A 20690-nucleotide genomic window follows, 5' to 3' on the forward strand; every position below is an offset into this window, starting at 1 on the left:
GTGTGTGTGTGTGTGTGTGTGTGTGTGTGTGTGTGTGTGTGTCCATGAGAGGGTGTTGGTGTGTGTACAAAGAGTGACTGTTGAGCAGGAGAATGCAGGGGTCCACGATCGATGTGCTGCAGTCAAAACCAGCTCCCTAGTTATTCTTCCTGCCCTTCCGAAGGTCACACATGCATGCAAGCTGGTACACATGCATGCATACACACCGCTAAGAACAAAGAAGTAACAAATCAAAACTATGCCTGCAATTAAGTGATGATTATTCTTTCTTCTCCTTGACTCTTTTGAATTATACCACCAAAAAAGCCATGTCTACCTTAACTGTGTTCTCACTAGGCTACATATAGAACGTGTAAAAACAATCTCCAACTGCAATTTCTTCCTTTCAGAAGACTGCTTAGAAATGTATGTTTCAACACAGCCTGAGCTCTCTTAGACAAGCTTTCTTGTAGTTTCTGTAAGTGTTCTTCAGGAATAATTCTCCAGGCTTCTTGAAGTACATTCAAAGTTATTGTTTGGACTTTGTTCCAGTTTTGCTCTGTTCTTTGTTTTTGCTCTGGGGAGGCCAATCCATGACCAACAGTGTTCCACTGTGTTTTTTTGCACTGGAAGTGTATTTGGCATCTCTGTCATGCTGAAAATTGAAGCCACTACCAGTCAGATACTATTACATGATGGATCAAAAATATGACAGTACTGTTCTGTGTTTATAGTTCCATCAATTTTGACAAGATCGTCAACATCACTGGCTGAAATGCATCCCAAAAACACGACTCCACTGTGTTTTACAGATGGCTGTAGACACTCATTGTTGTACTTCTCCTGACTTCTACCGCACATACTGAAGACAATTTAAAACCAAAATCTACAATTTGGATTCATTACTCTATAAGAACTGCTGGCACTGACTTTCAGTCCAGCCCTTACCTTAGCTTTCTCTCCCTCCTTCCTTTGTTAAGAATGGCTTCTTGACAGCCACCCTTAAACTGAGACCATGGCTGATGAGGCTTCAGTGAACAGTAGATAGGCTGAAGGGCCAGATGCATCTCTCAGGTCCTATGTCAACTCTTTGCTGGAAATTTGCCTATTTCTTAAGAATCTTACATCACTTTAACATATTGCTAATCTGCTGTACTTTTCAAGCCTAAAACTTCTTTTGTTGGCATCCACTCATCAAACACCTTGTTGCAAAAAGATAATTCTATGTCTATTGTGTAGTCTAGTGTTTTTTGCAACAAGATATTTAGTAACAAAGTGCCTAAAAATGCAACTTAAATGTTTTTTATTTGCTAAGTTGACTGTTATGTGTAGAGAACAATGGTTCATCCCTTGTTGTTTGACTGAAAGAACACCATATTCATCTGACTATGGTAAGGTACAAGGACTGGACTGTAAATTAATGAAAAAAGAGCCAATATATAAAAAAGTGTAAGACCTCCAGAGAGTGCTCAAGAGCACTTAAAACTACAAACTTTCACTCCTTTAAAGCAAAATATAAAGAAATGAGGGGTGATGCAAGACCTTTGCACAATCCTATATTCTTGATTCTCTCTCTATACGTAAATCCAAAAAAATCTATTTTGCTTTGCATTGGTTGTGCTTTTGTGTCCTCCTCAGTGCACATTTTGTATGCATTGTAGTTACTTTAAATTTATCTCTGAGAAAATGAGAAAGCATTGCTCCGAGCAAACAGCAGTCAGGTATACGCCATGACCGTCCAATCAGAAAAGCAAACACGGTCAGGGCTGTGATGTGACATTGGTGACAGTTGCTCTTATGGCCTGTGTACCTGACATACAGAGATAACAGCTTGGAATTATGTTTCTTATTAAAGGTCTGCAAGTGATGAACGTTCTGGATGTATGAACTAACAGTATGGTTAGTTCAGCTAAAATAATTCTGGTGTACAGCCCCTACAGGCAGTTAATAGCAATAAATAATTATGTAGCATGGTAGACTTCTACTAAAAATGTATTTTTGTTATTTTGTTACTTTTACTTTGAATTGGCCTAAGAAACCAAAACCTGATTTCAGTAAGTGGACTACTTTACACAGTAATTATGCTCAACTTTGTTTGTTTAAATGGCAATCAGCATCAGTGTTACTCTATGTAATGACAATAATTTAGTATTTAATAATCTATAATATCGAATTGCCCCTCACCCCGCAGGGGGTGGTTGTGGGGGGGGGGGGGGTGTCTTGTGGTTTAGATCTTCAGCTGAGAGATACCAATATTAATCTAGCTAAGAGTCGACGGAACAACAAACAAGATTGCTTTTAATGAAAGAAAAACATTGATTTCTCAAGAGAGTAGAGGATATTACATTAATTATTTTCACCTGATTGTGTGAAGCTGATGCTGTTCACACTTCCTGGTCAACTTTGAGATCATTAATAGATACAGAACCCACCATTAAAACACAATACTGTCTCCTAAAATAAAAAAAAGCACAATTTTAAGACAAAAACGTTTTAAAGCTTCTGCCAAAAGACTTAAATATAGACTAATTTTCTCTGAGTGCGTCTATCTCTTTCTCTCTCTGTAGTTACAGGTGCGAGAGAGCCAAAGCCTTGCGAATGCTCTGCCTGTGGGAGTATTTCCCACTAACTGTCTGTATATGTGCAGGAATTGACTCGGAGGCTTGTTTCCTCTCATGTGCATTACGCTCACTCACTCGCTCACTTTTCTGACAGCAGAAAAAAAGGCCTTACTGTGGCACACACTGCTGGAGGTCTCTCTGGGGGGTGTCTGTGAAAAACACACGACCAGAGACACACAAGCGTACGGACACGTACACAAAAACACACTCGGATTCTTGCCACCCCGAGCCTTGCGCTGCTTTGATGATGCGAGGGAGGCGTCGCAGCATGGGGGGCACCATTAGAGTCAGGAACAGACGGGCAAAGGGAGACGACTCATTTGTCCTGACTGACAACTTTCTTGCTCTATTTTTTCTTTTCTGGTTGCCTTTTCCTCCAACTAAATTCCTGCTATGTCTTATTTATGAGTTCTTGTGTGTGCATTACTAAATGTGAAGATATGTATTTGCATGTCATGCATCTACTTATGCGTTCATGTATAGGCATGCGTGCATGTGCTTTGTGCTTATCCAATTATTTTCAAATCTCATCTAAGGAAAACGTCTGTTGCTTGCCATCTGCAAAGGATGAGGGTGGCAGACATTAAGGGAGAAGATCAGTGATGGAATTCACACAGACACAGAATGCATGCGCCTACATAAACGGACAGTTCATATTAACACAACCACTTAGACTCACTGCACCCACTGCCAATAAGAGCATAATCAACACATTAAGAGGAATAACAGGACATGATATTTCCTGTGGAACTACACTCACTAAAGAGTTTATGAAAATCATATTTTTTTGTAAATCCACAGCATAGCATGGAAAAGAAAATGGAGTGAGATAAGCAAAGGACAGTATCCTGCAGGATTGGAGTGATGAATGATTCATAAATGACTCCGTAAGAAAGGAGTTATTAATTATTTTGCTGCCTCTGGTATAGGACGAACATCTGCACACTGAGATCTAAACTTCGGTCCAGAGACAGAGATGGAGAAAAGGAGGGGCAGGAGAGAGAGATATAAAATAATGATGGTATTAAAAGATTTTGATGTCTGATGACATCTAATTGTGTCAAATGCTTTTAAAATGAGAAGGAATCAAAAGTTCATGCTTTAAAGTTTTGATAGTAATAGTGAGGAGTGCTGTAATATTGACCAGAATACAATATTAGACTACTTAGCAGTTGGTTGGACTGGGAGAACAGTGGATTTCCACTAATCAGATGGTGATTCGATCCCTGGCTCCTTCAATCCATCAAATTGTCCTTGGTCAAGATATTGAACACCAAGCAGTGAAGGGTGTGAGTATGTGTGAAATACAGGAAGCACTGTAAATGTAGCATGTGAGTGAACGGATGAATGTGGCTTATAGTTCAAAGCACTTTGAGTGGTCAATAAGAGTAGAAAGGAGTTATATAAAAATGTAGCCAATTACTGAAAAACATCACCACCATCTCCCACTTAAACTACCCCCCCCCAGGTCTCTGCAGTGAATAAGAATGTTTTCTCAGTCAAGTTCCCTTGTTAAATGAAGTCAAGAAAAATACTGCTAAAGGGGAAAGACCTGCACTCACCATAGTTAAGGTGAGCCACTGAGATGAGAAGGAGCCTCCTCCTATAGGGAGGCCACATGATTACTGCCTAGAAACCCTGCAGGCTAGATTAGAAAGGTCTGTATCTACGCCTACCTAATGATGTCCAGACTTCCAACATTAAGACACACTTTTGTGCACAACCATATACCGCATTGCTCAAGAAGACTGACCAACAGAAGATTTAACAAGGCTGTCAAATACAGTGGCTCATTTTAGGTATTTTACTTGGGCCTAAGATACAGTGGTCAAACCAATCAGAAGACAGAGAACATCATTTAAAGAGGCTTGTCTTAAATGGAGGACGAACTGAGGGGACAAATAAGAACTATTTTTTAAAAGTCAGTCATGCTAAGCTACTCAAATTGAGTCCAAGAGCAAAAACGTGGAGCTGGAAATTAGCATAACAGGTCTACTTAATAAACCAAGTCAAGAAGAAAAAGTGGTTGGCATTGCTTCTCAGCCGTGTGTGCATGTGTGTGTTGTCAGGTAAATATTGTCAGAATGGATTAGATGGCCAGTGCTGCAACCAGATGGGCGATAAGACCGTTTCTGTGGACACCTCCACAGACAGTCTGTCAACACACATACACACATAGCCCTTATTACCGACACACACAAGCAAGCTTACTTCAGACATCTTCTGACACACAGAGATATTCAAAGATGCTTAAATCTTCAAGTATGCGCATTAAATCTAATCTACATCAGGATAAATATGTTACAGGAAAGCATCATTGCCGAAGCTAACTGCAGGGACACTACTGATATGTTAGCCAAGCTTTGTAGTAAAAGGTACAGTTTAACTCTGCATATTTTTAACCATTTTTTCATAGAGCATGCTGTCCATTTGTGTAAACAGCCTCTATTAATAAATATAGGTTGAACGGGGGCTGAGAAGTAGCTTCAGCAGTTCACTATGTAATAATATGCAAATTAGCCATGTGCCTATGTTACTGATGCTAGTTGGTCATGAGGAGGTGACTGAAGTGAGCTAGTCTCATGAGATTTCTGGTGGTAATATTCAGGTGAAGAGTGAAATATATGAACATAAATGAGTTTATTTTCATTTTATTTTCATCGAAACAAGCTCTGGACTAATACAGTCGCCCAAAATTGAGGTAATATTGTATATGGGAAGAATTGTTCCAACCTTAATGGCATGTAATCACACATCCAGTCGAATTAAGCCTCAGGAAAAGCGATGCAAGCAAACCACTGCAGAGATTACTGAGCCGTGGACAAACTCTACCAGAACCTTAGCACTTGGACAAAAAGGAAGAACCTTCACTCTTGCTGGATAAGGAAGAAAGAAGGAAAGACAGAAAGAAAGAAAAGGCAAGAAGGAATGAAGCAGGAATGCAAGAAAGAGAAATGAAATAAAGAAAAAGCAAAAACAGGGAGAGGAAAATGAGTTGTTCATACCTGACTGCTTCTGTAATATAAAATCCAATTTGGAGAGGCATAGACGTGAGGCGGGGTGGGGTGGGGGATGAGATAAGGTGGGGTCTTTTTTCCCCTGCTGTACCCTTGTCCCATCTCATACAGTGCACGGCTATGTACACACACGCGTGCGCGCACACACTCACACACAATGCACCCTTACCATCACACACGTAGTCCGTCATCAGCTCACCAAACACTAAATAATGAACAATACGGAGGCTGTCCCAGCATGATAAGTGACTGCCCTATCCTTCCCATTAGTGCCACCCGCCAGAATTAATGATAATTATGTCACGTCCCTTCCCGTACTTTTATTGAATTCTTATCTATGAATAGACGAAGGAAGCTAGCGTCAGAGTGAGAAGGAAGGGAAGATACTGCACTGACAAAGTTGAGTCTAAATAAGAATATTTCTCATTTAATTACTTTATTTCTAAAAGAAAAAGACGCGATATGGAAGGGCAAAATAAGTGCAAGTTCAATGAGCAATCAGAGGACTGAAGCCAGGGAGTTGTGACAATGGCTGATAAAGGTTGAAGCCCTCTCTATGCCTACAAGAAAGGTGAATAATTTACCTCAGCTCTGCCGGAAGCCCCAAGATACCACAGTGAACACAGCTTAGTTTCTCAGAAGTACTGCAACACAATAACTGGAAATGTGAAGGCTGTAAAAGGTGACAAAAGATCTAGATACTTTTAATCTTAAAATGTGGTTATTATGTTGTTTAATCTCAGTCAGCATAACATAAATAAATCCTTAGTAACAAAAAAATCAATAAAATGGATATCAAATATGCAGTTGTCTTATTTTTTTCTGGAAATTAAACAGCTTTTATACAAAGGGAATTTTTCATCTCCTCGAGACTGATAATAATATTACACCAATCAAACTCAACAAGTGCAGCTTGATGACATCTTTAATAATGTTACTACTGCTTGAGGCTGACAATGTAAAGTCTGGAGTCTGTTTATGATTTAGGGAAAAGCTTTTATGCACATTTAATGCACATTTATTGTATAAACACTTCATAGGAAACGCCAGATCAATGCTGTTCAGGGCCCCTGTTTGTTGTCAAACAGCCTGACATCTTTTTTGGTGTGGATTCCACTGGATGCTAAAAACATTCCTTTGAGATAATAATCCATGCTGACATTATTGTACTGCAAGATTTTTTGCTGCACATCAATACATCAATATGGAAGGGGATTTTGCTGGATTCTGTGATGTAATGGGGAAGCCACTGAAGTCCACTGCACTCACTGTAATGCTCCTAAAACCAGTTAGACATGGCAGACATTATCAATTTGAAAGTAGTCATTAAAAGATGGTAAACTGCAGCCATCAAGACCCTGAAGCGCCACGGGAAAAAATCCATGTATTCTTATACTGCTGCATTCAGCATGGCCTGTTGACACATGCCAAGCTGGGTCCATGGATTCAAGCTGTTGATGCCAAACTGTGACCCTACTGGACTATTTGCATCCCTCAGCACAAATGAAGATACAGACCAAGCTATGCTTTTGTGTGCGCCCTGAGCAGACTTGTTCTTGACTGACAGAACTGGAAGCCATTGTAATCGCTTTAAAGTGAGATCTGCTGTGCATTGTGAGAAGATGGCCTACCCTTTCTGTATATTTGCCTCTGACCTCTCTCTTCAACAACGCATTTCTATTTGCTAATTTCTGTCTACTTTTTTGCACCAAGCAGCCCATTTGTCACTGTTAGTTCTTTTTCAATGTTTAAAGTGTTTAATAACTAAAACTCCTGACTGGAATATGCAGGATTTCTATGATTTAGACTTCTGTTCCACTACTGCCTAAGTGGGTAATTGCATGAACAAGCAGGTGTTCATGTATTTCTAAAGTGGGAGTACTAATGGGAGCACTACGCTGACTGTCATTAAATGTTGCTAACAAAAAAAGATTTGGACTTGAAGAGGAATATCATAAGATGCTAGAATTTAATCTTGGCGATTAAACATTGACATGTGACAACAGAGATTAGAAAAAAACACAACTAATGATAAGTGATTAATAAGATCTACATAAACTCTTTGCTGGTTGGAAACACACACACAGACTCTTCATTCTTTTATCAGTGATTAATGATACAAAAGTGATGACTGAGCAGGGAATGTAGGAAATGCTTTCATGAGTCCTGATTAGGCCAGGCGTTTATGCGCCCACACTTGCAGAAGCACAACCAAAGATAATGAGTGTGTGTGTAAAGTGCTCTTTGACAACTCCAGTAGGGAAGGTAATGAGTGTGTGATAATACACTCAAACAAGAATTTAATGAGGCACAGGTACGAAGTGTTGCTACAAAAGCACAGAACGCAAAGATGAGGAAAATTCATCTATCTCTGATTGTGATCCTACTGTACATAAACCATCCAGACAATGCGTTCAATCTCTATGCATTCTGATCAATAAATACCTAATAACCCAAGGCACTGGAGGCAGCATCTTTAGGAATACAAACCGGTGTTTTAATTTAGCACCGTACTGCAATATATCAAACATCAAAGGGTGTACAATGACAAAGATGCATATTTAGAGTGCTTGTATAGTTATTTCTATACTAAGCCTTTACATTTCTGTCAACTGCTGTGTGCCACATTATATAATAGATAATCATATTTCAATTTCAGGAAAAAACTAAAGATAAATACAGAGAGACACTCCATGTCCTTTCATATAATATGGCTTCTTTCATTTTTTTCAAGGTCAACATTTGATCTTGAGTGCTAACAATGAAGATCAAGCTCAAATGTTTTGCCAACCTTGGAACTCATATCTTCCAAGGCCCAGTATATTTGTTGTGAAGTAAATATTGTGCAGCACATCCACTTAATATATGTTTGCCCCACCCTAAAAGCCCAGATTCACTCCCTGTGGTATGTTTGGTTCCGTTCAAATTCACTTATTTATTTTATTTATATTAATTTCTTGACATATAATTACAGTTTTAGTGACTTTTTGTAAAGTTCAACAAATCCACTCGTTTCTATTTTAATTATGTTAAATCTTTATCCATATCATTATCTCAGCACTGACCAAAAATAATTTGGATTCTGATATTTGCCATAAATTGAACAGCCTTGGGGAGAAGGGTTCAGCATAAACGACCCAAACTGTGGTCGCCGGCCATTATGTGCTGACACACAGTGCATCGAAAAGTCAAAGCGACAATCTCTGCCAGATGTGGCGCATTGTGACTTTAACAAAATGAAAATCAAGTTAGAAGGGGGCAGGCCCGACACATCAGAGAACATCCAGTAGACACTGGATCCACACAGACACGGGCCAAACAGCTGCAGGCAAGATTAGGCAAATTCAAATCTGGTCCAGTTTCCAAAACTGTTTAATTACACCTCATATATTCAGGTTTTTCTAAAAAAGTTTGGAGCAATGAGAGCCTTGAAAAAAAACAAAAAAAACAAAAAAACTGTAGAAAGGAAACTGACAGAAAAGATCATCTTACTTTTGGTCAAATGCAACCGTTCCACAAGCAAAACTCATGTATTAAAGAAAAAAACTGAGTTTTGCAGAAAGAGCAGCAACAGATGTCTGCGTTGGCGTCATCGTACTAGATGTAGGTGGAAATTTCACTGCATATGTCTCTGTTTGTGTCAAAAATATCATTGTGCTAGCTTCGTTTTATTTCATCAAAAAAAATAACACCTTCACAGATATCGACTGTCATTATGATGTGCAGGTTTTACTTTGTTTGGAAGAAATACACTTATTCAAGGAAGTTCACAACTAAGTCTGTTGTTTACTTCACATTTACACAACTTACTGGATGCGTGAGGCAGTGTGGCGAAGAACGTCTTGAGGCGACAGGCAAGCCATTCCATGCTCTCGTGAAGGTTGGCCAGTGCCTTGAGGTCACTGACATCACGCAGGATCTCATTCTGTGGGATTAACTTGTCTCCGAGGTTCCCAGTCAGCACCTCTGACTCCTTAGCAAAAGCAGCCCTGAATGATGGACGGGGTGAGGGATGTAAGAGTGTATGGTTAGAATGACAGGCACATTATATTTTTGGCAAAAGAAAAACACAATTTAACCATCAATCAAGTGGCAAATACCCATTTAAAATAAAAAAAATAGCTGGTATTAAAAAAAAGTTGTGAAAGCATTGACAAAGCTCAGAGGAGACTTTGTGAAAGGCACTTTAATCGGTCCGCAGTGTTACATTCTTTGGAGGAATTTATCAGTGATTGGGTTCCTGGTTGGACTCAAAATGTCTGGTTTGCAGACACTGAGTGGATTTTATAAAAAGCAATAATAGAAGTAAATTTTTTAAAGTAATAAAATAATGGATTGTCGAACAGAATGGATGTGCACACGTCTCCTCTGTGTGTTAATGCGTTCAACTGAAAATAGCTCAAATTTTGTAATAATCTTATGCTTATGTGCTCAGTATCTCGGGGTTCAATTATTGCTTTGACCTTTACAGTGACTCACACACAAGGGAAATAAGAAGGGCTGAAAGCTGGATGGATACAGAGATAAACACAGAAGGAGTGGAGGGGAAAACTGTGAGCAATTTTATGAGTGCGGATACTTAAAAAAGAAGAAGTTTCCACTAGCTCAACAGTTGGTGGGAGAGAAAAACAGGTGACGGAAAACATTTAGAAAAAGAAGCCAAACACAAGGCAGAGATTTACAAAGTGGCCAAAACAAACACGCAGAGATGCATTTGGCGTTCAAGCACTTGTGGTTGCAGAAGCATAGGGTGAGACCTGGGAAGCTGGATAACTTAAAATCAAAACTGTACTGCTGCAAACACACGACATGTCAGCTAGCCTCCAGAGTCACCAGGATACCCGCAAGATCAAGATTCTTTGAACAACAGATGGGTAAAATAAACAAAACCCACAAGCTCATACGTTCTCACTCGGGCACAGGCATGTGTGGCTTATTAATGAGGCTTTATTAAAGCACTGGGCTGAGAGTCGTGCAGAAGCTAATCCCCTTTCATAGTGATGAAAACATCTACGGCTCTCAAATCAAACAGCCTTATGGTCTCCCTCTTGCTATCTCAGTGCTCTCTGCGCGCGCACACGTGTGTGTGACTAAGAAAAGGGAGTGTATGAGAGAGGAAGAGAGTGCACACAACAGATTGACTTTCTCTGGCCGCATAACCAATTTATTTATTTACTTTACTCTTCCGCTCCGATGAGCTCCAGTGTTCCCTGAAGAGGGTGCACATTCAAAGGCAATTTCGATAAGACTGACCCCCCCCCATTCCCTGCCTCTGTATGCTCTCCTTATATTTTCCTATTTTGGTCTTCCCTCGTTTCCTCACTTCCTCCAGATAAAGGGCGTTTAAAAGAACAATCATGACTTCTTTTACAGCCACATCTTAGTCAACAAGAGGGGGGTTCAAAACATATGTGAACAAAGACGCAAAAATGGGAGGGAGGGATTAAGTGCGTGATTGCTCAAGTGTGGTTGTGTACATCCACGTCTGATTCTGTCTGTGTGTCTACTGTGAATGTGAGTATGTGCTATTCCACGTATGCTTACATTATTTAATTCTGCACATACATAACGCATATGAATGAGCATGTGTACATGCGCATACTGCTACTGTGCATAATTTGTACCTGGTGAAGTCTTCTTCATCCTCTCTCTTCTGTCGGGTCTGTCTGGGCTGGGCCATATTTGCCCAGTTAGGGAGGGACTGGAGCAAACGACTGATGTCTTCATCTTTAGCCCAGGAAGCACTGATGGTCAGCTTTTCCTCACACTGGACGATGCCCCTGAGGGAAAACAGACATAATAATGCAAACTTAGGCAAGAAATTATTTGTAAAAATGTGTTTTTAAGTTCTTGCTCCTAAAATAGAAATACATTGTTAATAATATTGGAAGAATATCAAGAAACTAGTTTCATTTTTTTTTTCATCTTACCAACAGATAAAGAACTTAGGGTAAAAAATTGAATGAGCTTTGCAGTTAAAAGGCATATGATGTCATACTATATTATTATTAATTTTCAATTATAATGAAAGTGTAACAATACAGTGATTTGGATTTACTGCACTGAACTGTCACTGTGTGTTTATTATTAAATAGCTGATAATGTGGACATTTAATATTTAACTTTCTGAGTTAATGGTTTTAAATTTTTGGGCATATCCCTCTGCGAGCATCTTCTTCACTAATAGTTTGTTAACTTTACCCTTATTCATCTTATAAGGGCCAACATGAAGAATCATAAAATTGTGACTCATCAGTCACACAGGCTGGGGTATCAATTCAAGCGCCTGCATATTTTAATTAAAATATAGATTTTTCAGACTATAAACAGCTAAATCAATATTTTGATCCTACCTCTAGCTTTAAAAAAAACTCCAGTATAATTTTTTTTGCTGTGCATGAGCCATACAGCAAGTACAGCTAAATAATATCTGTTTAGTACTAACAAACAGAACACGAGCTAATCAGAGAGTTGTGAATGTGATTTACGACCATCTTTACTGACATATAAAATAAAATTACAGCAGCCGTGAATTGGCTTGAGGACAATCTGTGGCAGAGTGCCAGTATCTATTTGCTTTGTTTGCCTGTGCCTATGTTAGAGAAACTGCTTAGTTCTGCAATTATTACTAATACCCCAAGCACTCCGGGGTATCACATTCACATCTGCAACCACACACATAAGTAGGGCTGTGGGAGACAGAGACCTGTTCAGCAACACAAACACACACACTTTATCACACGGAGGCCCCAGTGAGACTGAGGCTGACCTGTGACAGGGTCCAGATGGACTCCCAGCAGTCTGTCAGTCCTTTCTTGTGTCTCCTGCCCTGCTTATCACCCCCCTCCATATCCTCTAGTCCTCTCTTTTTCTAGCCAGGTGTTACATGGTACCAGAGGCCACAGATGAACAGCTTTTCACAGCACTGTGTCTGTGTGTGTGTGATTGTAAGAATACGCAATAACCAAATTTCTAAAACAATGTATAAATCAAACCATAACAATTAACCTTATATTTTAGCTTCCTGCCAGCCTTCTCTGTGTTTTTTACCTGTAGGCTGTGTTGCAGATTTCTTTGTACTCCTTGAGCTTGTCGCAGACCATCTCAAGGAACTGGTTGGAGTAGGCACTCAGGTCCTGCATCAGGCTCATCAGATCCTGGATGGCCTTTTCCACCACCACTGTGCTCTAAATGGAAAGAAAAACAGTTTTAGGGTTTGTTTGTTTTTTTATTCTAAACCTAAAATCTCTGATTTCAGCTTTAAGAAAAAACAAACGAAATTTAGTAATAAACAAAAAGGGTAAAGGTAGACTAACATTTATGTAGATGTCACTTCACATCAGGTCTGTTGGAGTAGCAATGTAATTGGAGTAATCCAAATTCCCTTGCTTTGCCCTCACCTGAGGCTGGACTGACGACTAAAGCAGGGAACCTTGTCAGAAGTCTTAAGACTATTAGTGAAATGTTTGATTCTTTGTATGTAAGTGCATCAGCGTGAGTGCACATATTTTTGTGCGTGTGTGTTTTGAACTTCTGTGTTGTGTGTGCTCTCAGGCTTAAAGTGAGTGTGTGCGCATTTGTCACAGTGCACCCATCACCAGGAGCCACGGCAGGGCTGTGACAGCAGCCATTACAGATTAGCCACTCCTGCGTGACTAATAGCTGGCCCGGGAACAGCAGAGCAGCTTCATATCCCCAGACACACTCACACTTACACACATCAAACAAACTTTTTCAAAACACACACCTTTGAGCAATTTGAGAGCTGTTAAATAAGATTACAACTCTGTATGTTCCAGTTTGCTGCTCCCAGCACTTAACCAATCCTAGCCTACATCTGTAATAATAGTGATAACTCACTATTAGTCTGGTGATAGCCTTGCTGCAGCTACTCTGAAACTACAAGAGTAGCACAGTGAAGTGCAGAATAATCCCCTGCGACCATTTACAGAAAGCCAATCTTAAACAAATGATTTCTATTTCTCTTCGTATCCCTTCTCTGACTATGTGAATTTCATATGAAGTTTCAAGTGAAGGTGCGAAATAGAAAACCTACATTTTTTTGAAAAAAACTGATAAAATGAAAAATGACTTGCGTTACTCAAGGTACAAACAGCTGCAAGAGTAGCATAGCACCTTGTTTTTTAGTGCTGTCTACCAAAATGCCATATACAAGCAGACAGCATATTCCAAAGTCAACATTTATTTACGATGACCTTAAATGTAGCACTGTGTGAAAGTCTCAAGCCATCCATCTGTTCTTCATATTTTACTAGGAAAATGGAAAATAGGTGGAAGGATGCATTAAAACATCCAAACACACATGGAAATACAGAAAACAAGGCAAAAAAAAAAATCTAAATTTGATCTGACCACCTTTATTCTTCAATACTGCTTGAAGTCTTTTAGGTAAGCTTTCTTGTAGTTTCTTTAAGTAGTATTCAGGAATAGTTCTCCAGGCTTCTTGAAGGATATTTTAAAGCTCTTCTTTGGATGTTTGCTGCCATTTGTTGCATTCACTGTCAAGATAATCCCACACTGCTTGAACCGGGATCTGGGGAGGCCAATCCATGACTGATAGTGTTGCATTGTCTGTCTTTACTTTTATATTTGGCACCATCTCATGCTAAAACAAGTAGCCACTGCCAGTCAGAAGCCTTCCAGATGGTACTGCATGGTTAGTTTTAAGTGGCTGTCTTAAAAACAACGAACAAGAAAAACATTCCTTTGAAAATGATCGGGTAAAAAGACTTGACTGATAATGAGTGAAAAAACAGCCACTGCCCATAGAAAACATTTACAAAACCTCCAGAAAGCCGGGAGAACTACTGCTCAACTATTACTTGGAAGTAAGATATAAAGAAATGAGTGGTGGCTCAAGACGTTTACACAGTACTGTATGCAAATAAGCTATGAGCGTCTTGGATCTCAAAGATGTAATTACCATGTACAAGTATTATATCTACTATTCTACCATTTGTAATACATTTAAAAAAAAAAAAAGATTCCATTACATTCGAGGTCACTAACTATCTGGTATGACTAAGAGGCTGCTAGACTAAAGGGGGCAGTAGTGACTATAATTGATCATCAAAAAAAAGAAGAAAGAACCCCTGATGTGATAAAATGATATTAATATTAATAGCTCTTTCTCTGTTCAGTTTCCCCTTCGCTCATTCTGTCACATGCAGACGAGCATGCACATGCACACACACAAACAGCAGCTACTCCAATGAGGGAGGTAATGATCCATAGCACTGCCCATACCCATGGAGTGCTAACCAAGGCCTCATCTCTGCCAAGGGAGCACCCTTTACTGTCCATGCCTGATTCCCTGTCAGCCTGCCAGGGTAGAAGGAATTACACAGACCCTGCAGGAGAGGAGGCTGTTAATGTAGTTCAGGCAGCCGCTACCTTCCCTCCATTGTGTAGGCTGCTAGTACCATAAACTGGATTATATGAGAAGATGAAAAAAGTAATTTCATCATTGCTACTTTCTGTTACAGTGACTATGTCGATAATGTTGTCATAATAAGAATTTTTTGCCTTTTCCAGGGGTCTGGTTGGAAGGTCAGCTGTATGGTAAGGTCAGGTAAACTTAAACAAGTCAGTACTTTCATAATTATTAGTCATTTGGATTTAATTAGTTCATAAAAACAAAGTTTTTTTTCTGTAAAAATAGGCTGATGCTGTAGCAAGACCTATTAATTGTTAAAAGACAAGTGGCAGTATGACTATGATAAAAATTAAACATGGCTTGCATGCTCATCATAAGGTTCTATATTCTCAAGTGATGATCAGTTGATATAAAAGTGCAGTATTCCGGCAAATGCAACATAACAGAAAAAAAAACCCCACAGATTAATATTAACGTCTTTGAGCAAGTACAAAAAAATTGCATTAATGTAAACTCAAGGGAAAAAGTTAAACAAAGTGAGGAAAAGGTAAAATTTTGGTTTAGAAATCTGATATTCTCAACAAGTTCTTGTGCAGCCATAATCATAACGATATCCTGTTCCTGCTTTAAGGACAAAGAGCTGAAGAGCAGGCCAAGTCGGTGAATGGAGAAGAGTAAACAATGGATACCCGATCCATTACTCCTGCTCTAACAAATGCTCTTGCACTCAGCTCCCTTGTCTAATTTGCTCATTTAACACAGCCATTTGTCTTAGGCAGCAGCAATCATTAAAAAGTAATCAAGGGACAGATTGAGAAAGGGAGGGCTTAGACGGAGAGAGTAAGAGTGGTAGGGGAAAGCCAGTTCTGCTACATATCCTCCATCTTACTTGACTGTTACACAGGAGTAGACATGCTTCTCAATCTATGTCTATCTTACGCTCTCCCTCTGTGTAATGATTCAAGCTTAAAGGTCAACATGATGTGGTATCGAGAAAAAAAAACAACAAAATAAACAACCCACCCATATTTCTTGTGCAATTCTACTTCCTAGTATTTTATTACCCTAAAGCTGCACATGGTTGCACTGTGTCGCTACTCGTTTTACATCATTACTAGATAAACACAGTCATCACAGAAAATTAGACTTGGGTTGTGCAAATGGATCTTGAATTTGCTGGGGTAAACTGCTGTTTGGAAATGAAGGCCACAGCTATAGTGGTTTAATGAAGGCAGAGCTAGCACTCAGATTGGCGCCTCAGCGGTAAAATCTCTCAATGCATGGTCATCACAACAGAAACCACCCTCAAAGTAGTCGTTTCCTTTATTGGAGAGAGTAAAAAGAGCACAGCACAGGGAATGTCATTACTACAGTAAGAAAACAGGGATGCAATCACTAAACTCCCTACGCTAGCCGAATTTGTTTTACTAAACGTGTCATCAGGTTTTAAAAAAATTTAAGGTAGAAGGAATAAGAAGATTTTATTTACTGAAGCTCACTAGGAAAGTCCAATAACAGGCTGTGGCTAAATAACAGCTTCATGAGATTTCTCTACTGTGTTTTCAGAGATGACTGTGAGAAGAGAAAGCGAGAGATGAGGGCCTCAGCTTTGAATCGGAAACGGATCATGGATTTACCCCATTAAAATAGGGGGTACCCCTTGAGGTTGTGCAGAGGTCAGAGTGTTTAACCTTATGTTCTCTGACATTTCACTCATGCTCTAACCCAAAACCACTCACTCGTGTAATGCCTCTCCCATCCCATTCATGTCTGACCACGGATTGATAAAATAACACAACCTCAGCAGCACGTGCATCCATCCAACCACACACACACCCACACACCAAATGGGACACATAGAAAGATAACCCCTGGCTGCCCCCCTTTCCCCCAACAAAGGCTGTTCTCCTCTCCTGGGTAAAGAAGAACTGGGCATGAGTGGGACATTGTCTTGACAGATCATTCATCAACGTCACAGGAGAGCCAGTCTCTGAAGACTCCCCTGACACACACCGGATGGGTCTCATGGTTGTGCCTGCTTAACTGCAACACATGCTGCTTCTAATGTGTATGCATGTAAATGAGTGTGTAGTTTGTAATTGAGTTTGTTTAAGCTTAAAAAGTCAAGCTTAAACAGGGGCACAATGCCAGGTGTGTGAATAACGTCTTTTTTTAAATTAGTTTGTGCCACAAGCCAGTGTACCTCTAGTGCCAGTCCTAAGCCTGGATAAATGGCCAGGAAGGGCATTTGCCACATATTTGTGGCCAAACCAAACAAGCGAATAATATAAAACAAGATTTCCATAATGAAAAGGTCAGGGCCCACTGGTGTTGTTAGCCAACAGAGTGACGGTGGAAACGGTGACGGTGTGCTACTTTTGGCCAGAGACAAAGGAAGAGGAGAACGTATATGAGAGGACAGCGTGAGAAAAGGAGAAGATATGTACAGGGGTGCTAGAGGGTTGTGACTGAAGATTATGCTAGGGATAGGCTGTGATGGAGGCAGAGGATCTGCCATGGCGACCACTAAAGAGAGCAGCTTAAATCATACCAAGAAGACCACCTTTGTGATTTACTGTTGCTTGTTACATAAAAAAATTGCTTTACAATGCCAACATTCAAGGACTTCAAACATTTTGTATATACTTCCCACTTATCATATACACATAAAAACATGTGAAAAAGAAAGTTGTCCCTGGACTCTGTGAAAAATTACTATACTCTGGCTGCTTTCATAGGAGGGATAAGTATCATCCTGCTGAATCATGGCGTCTTTTTGTTTTTCACACCACTGCCAAAAACTGTGAAAACTGTCTATTTCTGACGATTATACAAACACACATGAACTCCCTCCATCAATTATAAGTAAGTACAAGCAATCAGTCCTCTAATGGACTGTATATAAACAAAACAGAGAAACTAACTAATCTGGAAGATTTTGAGAGAACTGAGAAACATAAGATGTACTTGGGAGATAAAAAAAAGGTGTGAAATGCATTGTTTTTTATTGATGTCACAGCTTTTTCAAAAGCAAATATTCTGCAAATTCTTTATGAAGTTTTGAAAGCAGCTTTGAGGTTGATTGATCTATTTCCACAACTCATTTCGCTTATTCAGCCTGAATCTTTTCATAACCTTTGAGTAAACGTAATTGTGTTTACCTTTCATCTAAAACGGTAACATAACGAACACTCAGTTACTCCAGATGAAATCTTTGAAAATGGCAAAACAGATGTAGTTTTGAGTGCCATCGAATGAAATGCCAACATTGTAGAACCGTTGGTAAAATCAGCTCATCATCAAAATTATGAAAATCTAATCACATATTTATGTGAGGCTGGATATTTTTAAAATGAGAAATGGAAAATAACGGATATAACTATGATGGCCACAGTAAGGCGTAATAAGTTACTATAAAATAAATGCTTGTACACAACCTGCGGGTGGACAAATTGAGTTATTAAAAGAATGCATCTTTTCCTCCACCACCACCACAATCATGACTTTTAATACAAACATGCATTAAGCTTCGCAAGTGTTTTAATTGAGAGATGAGGAGCAATATCACACTTGAATGATTACAGATGGGCTTCTACACTACACACACCCTATTTACGCCCACACACAAACACAAATGCAGGGTAAAATATGGAGCTTCTGCACATACTAATCCTGGGAATCACTCTGGAGTTCAAATGTGCCATTTGAATCTCCACTGTGACCCCAAACTCCATTCTAGTAATCACCCCATAATCCCCCAGTTTTTTGGTGTGTGTGTTTTGGTTCCCCCAACTACCTTCTCACATATTGGCAAATACCATGAATTATTTATCACAACAACTCGATTGACATGTCGGTGAATGAAAGTTATATTTTATAATGCAGTTGAATGCTTTATGTTGGGGGAATGCATGTGTTTTCTGTGTTAAGCATTAGGTCTACATGTAAAAACATAAACAATACTCACAAAACACAAAGATTTTCATTTGCAGATTAAAAATTCAAGCAAAACCTTCTATCAGGAGCCTTAAGCCTGTTTTCTTTAAAACTAGAGGGCATGTCTGTGGTTGAGCTGACATTTTAACTTCTCCTTCTGTAACTGACTCAGTCCAAAGGCAAAGATTATGTCTTGTTACACACAGAAACTCTGTGGAAGCAATGCGTGGTGTGAACATGCACCACCCAGGGCTGTTCAAGGTGTTTTCTTGGCTTATTTAAAGGCTCTCTCTAATACACCACACAATTCTTTTTAATAATATATAACTATTATAGTTGTGCGAAAATATATTTTAAAAAAAATACTACCAAAAAAAAGTACAGCTGTGTCACATATCAATGGCAGTGGCAGGTTATTGGCCCAGGGCAGCTGGGTGTGAGCCTCAGGAGTACATGTGTTTGGTGTGAGATAACCAGACAAAGGTGGGTGGCAGGTATTGTTAGACCTTCAGCAGTGAGGAAGGAGGAAGAAGAGAAATAAGCCTTTGAGGTGAACAAACTCAGAGGAAAGTCATAGTGTTCATTTTGTGGAAAAATAAAAATAAACTTATGCACTAATTAAATATTAAAGATAGACTGAAGGTGCTACTACCAAGATGAGAACATAAGATCACACAATCTCTAGAGAGCACCATGTAGACTTAGTGATTACAACTTTGTGTCTCTTGGTCGAGGAGGAAAAAAAAAAGATTGAAGGGACTAATTTTAAGCAAAGACAAAAGTGCTGTGGGTAAGAATGGTAAGGTGCTTTATTTCTCGATAATTCTTAATAGCTGTAAAACTGTCAACCGGATGCTTGGCCACAATCGCTTCCATGACAGATAATGTAGCAGAGGGTTCCAAGCAACAGTCAGGAGAAAATGTTGGGAAATGGGAAAGCATTTATATTATTTATTTCTCTGTGAAAATGCCTATTTTGGTCAAATAAAAATGGTTGTTGAGCATTTTCCCCTGACAAACTTTTTACTAATAAATGTGGGACTGTCTGATGGTTTTGTTTCTGGTGAAGATGGTTGTGTTTGTTCATCTCCCAGTGTGCTGAGGCAGTAAATGAGTGTGTGTGTCTACTGTTCATGTGTGTATACTAACTACCCTATTACCCCCCTTCCTGTTACCTCCCACCTCCACTTGTGCCACAATCACAGGGCACGGCTGATGCAGCTAACAGGTGTATTGTGTTGTGATTGCTTTGTCTGTTGATGGGAACGGGGAGCTGAGAGTCTCCTTAATAAAGAGAATCCCACCACCACCAGCACCATCATCTCCACTGTCTATGTGTGCGCGCAAGGGCGTGATTGGGGTTGGGGGTGAGGTGGAAAGCAGGGAGCCAATCAACAAGAAGCGATCAACTCTCCACAAATAAACATTGCCTACACACATAATCGCAAATAAAAAGGTCAGTGTCATTACAGTTACTGGAGGTGGAAGCGTGTGTGCATGCACAATTAACACGTGTATGTGTCTGCATGCGTGCCTGCTTCCAACCTTCTCTCTCTCACAAAGCTACATGTAAATATGAAATCTAAAAGGTCAACATCATTAGCAGTCCATTGGCCGCTGAACACATCCGCAATACCATGAGTGCTCTGGCAGCTGATGGCGAGTGAATGAAATCAGTCTTCATCTGGCTCAAGAACAAGTTATGTTTGTAGACAAACACCCAAAAAATGCAAATAGGTG

At 39.6% G+C, this 20690-nt stretch overlaps 1 protein-coding gene across 2 annotated transcripts in view; it reads right to left on the reverse strand.

Moving 5' to 3' along the window:
• Positions 1-20690, reverse strand: part of exoc4 (exocyst complex component 4) — a 156461-nt gene that overhangs the window by 23934 nt on the left and 111837 nt on the right. For both annotated transcript variants that reach the window (XM_005927181.2, XM_042222931.1), the window contains exons 14-16: positions 12668-12804; positions 11242-11397; positions 9428-9606 (exon numbers count right to left, since the gene is read on the reverse strand). In XM_005927181.2, the coding sequence (XP_005927243.1) occupies positions 9428-9606; positions 11242-11397; positions 12668-12804 (472 nt within the window). The remainder of the gene's footprint in view (positions 1-9427; positions 9607-11241; positions 11398-12667; positions 12805-20690) is intronic.

Source organism: Haplochromis burtoni, unplaced genomic scaffold (assembly GCF_018398535.1).
Source record: "Haplochromis burtoni strain Fernald_Lab_line unplaced genomic scaffold, NCSU_Asbu1 Contig_98, whole genome shotgun sequence".
NCBI classification, from domain to species: domain Eukaryota; kingdom Metazoa; phylum Chordata; class Actinopteri; order Cichliformes; family Cichlidae; genus Haplochromis; species Haplochromis burtoni.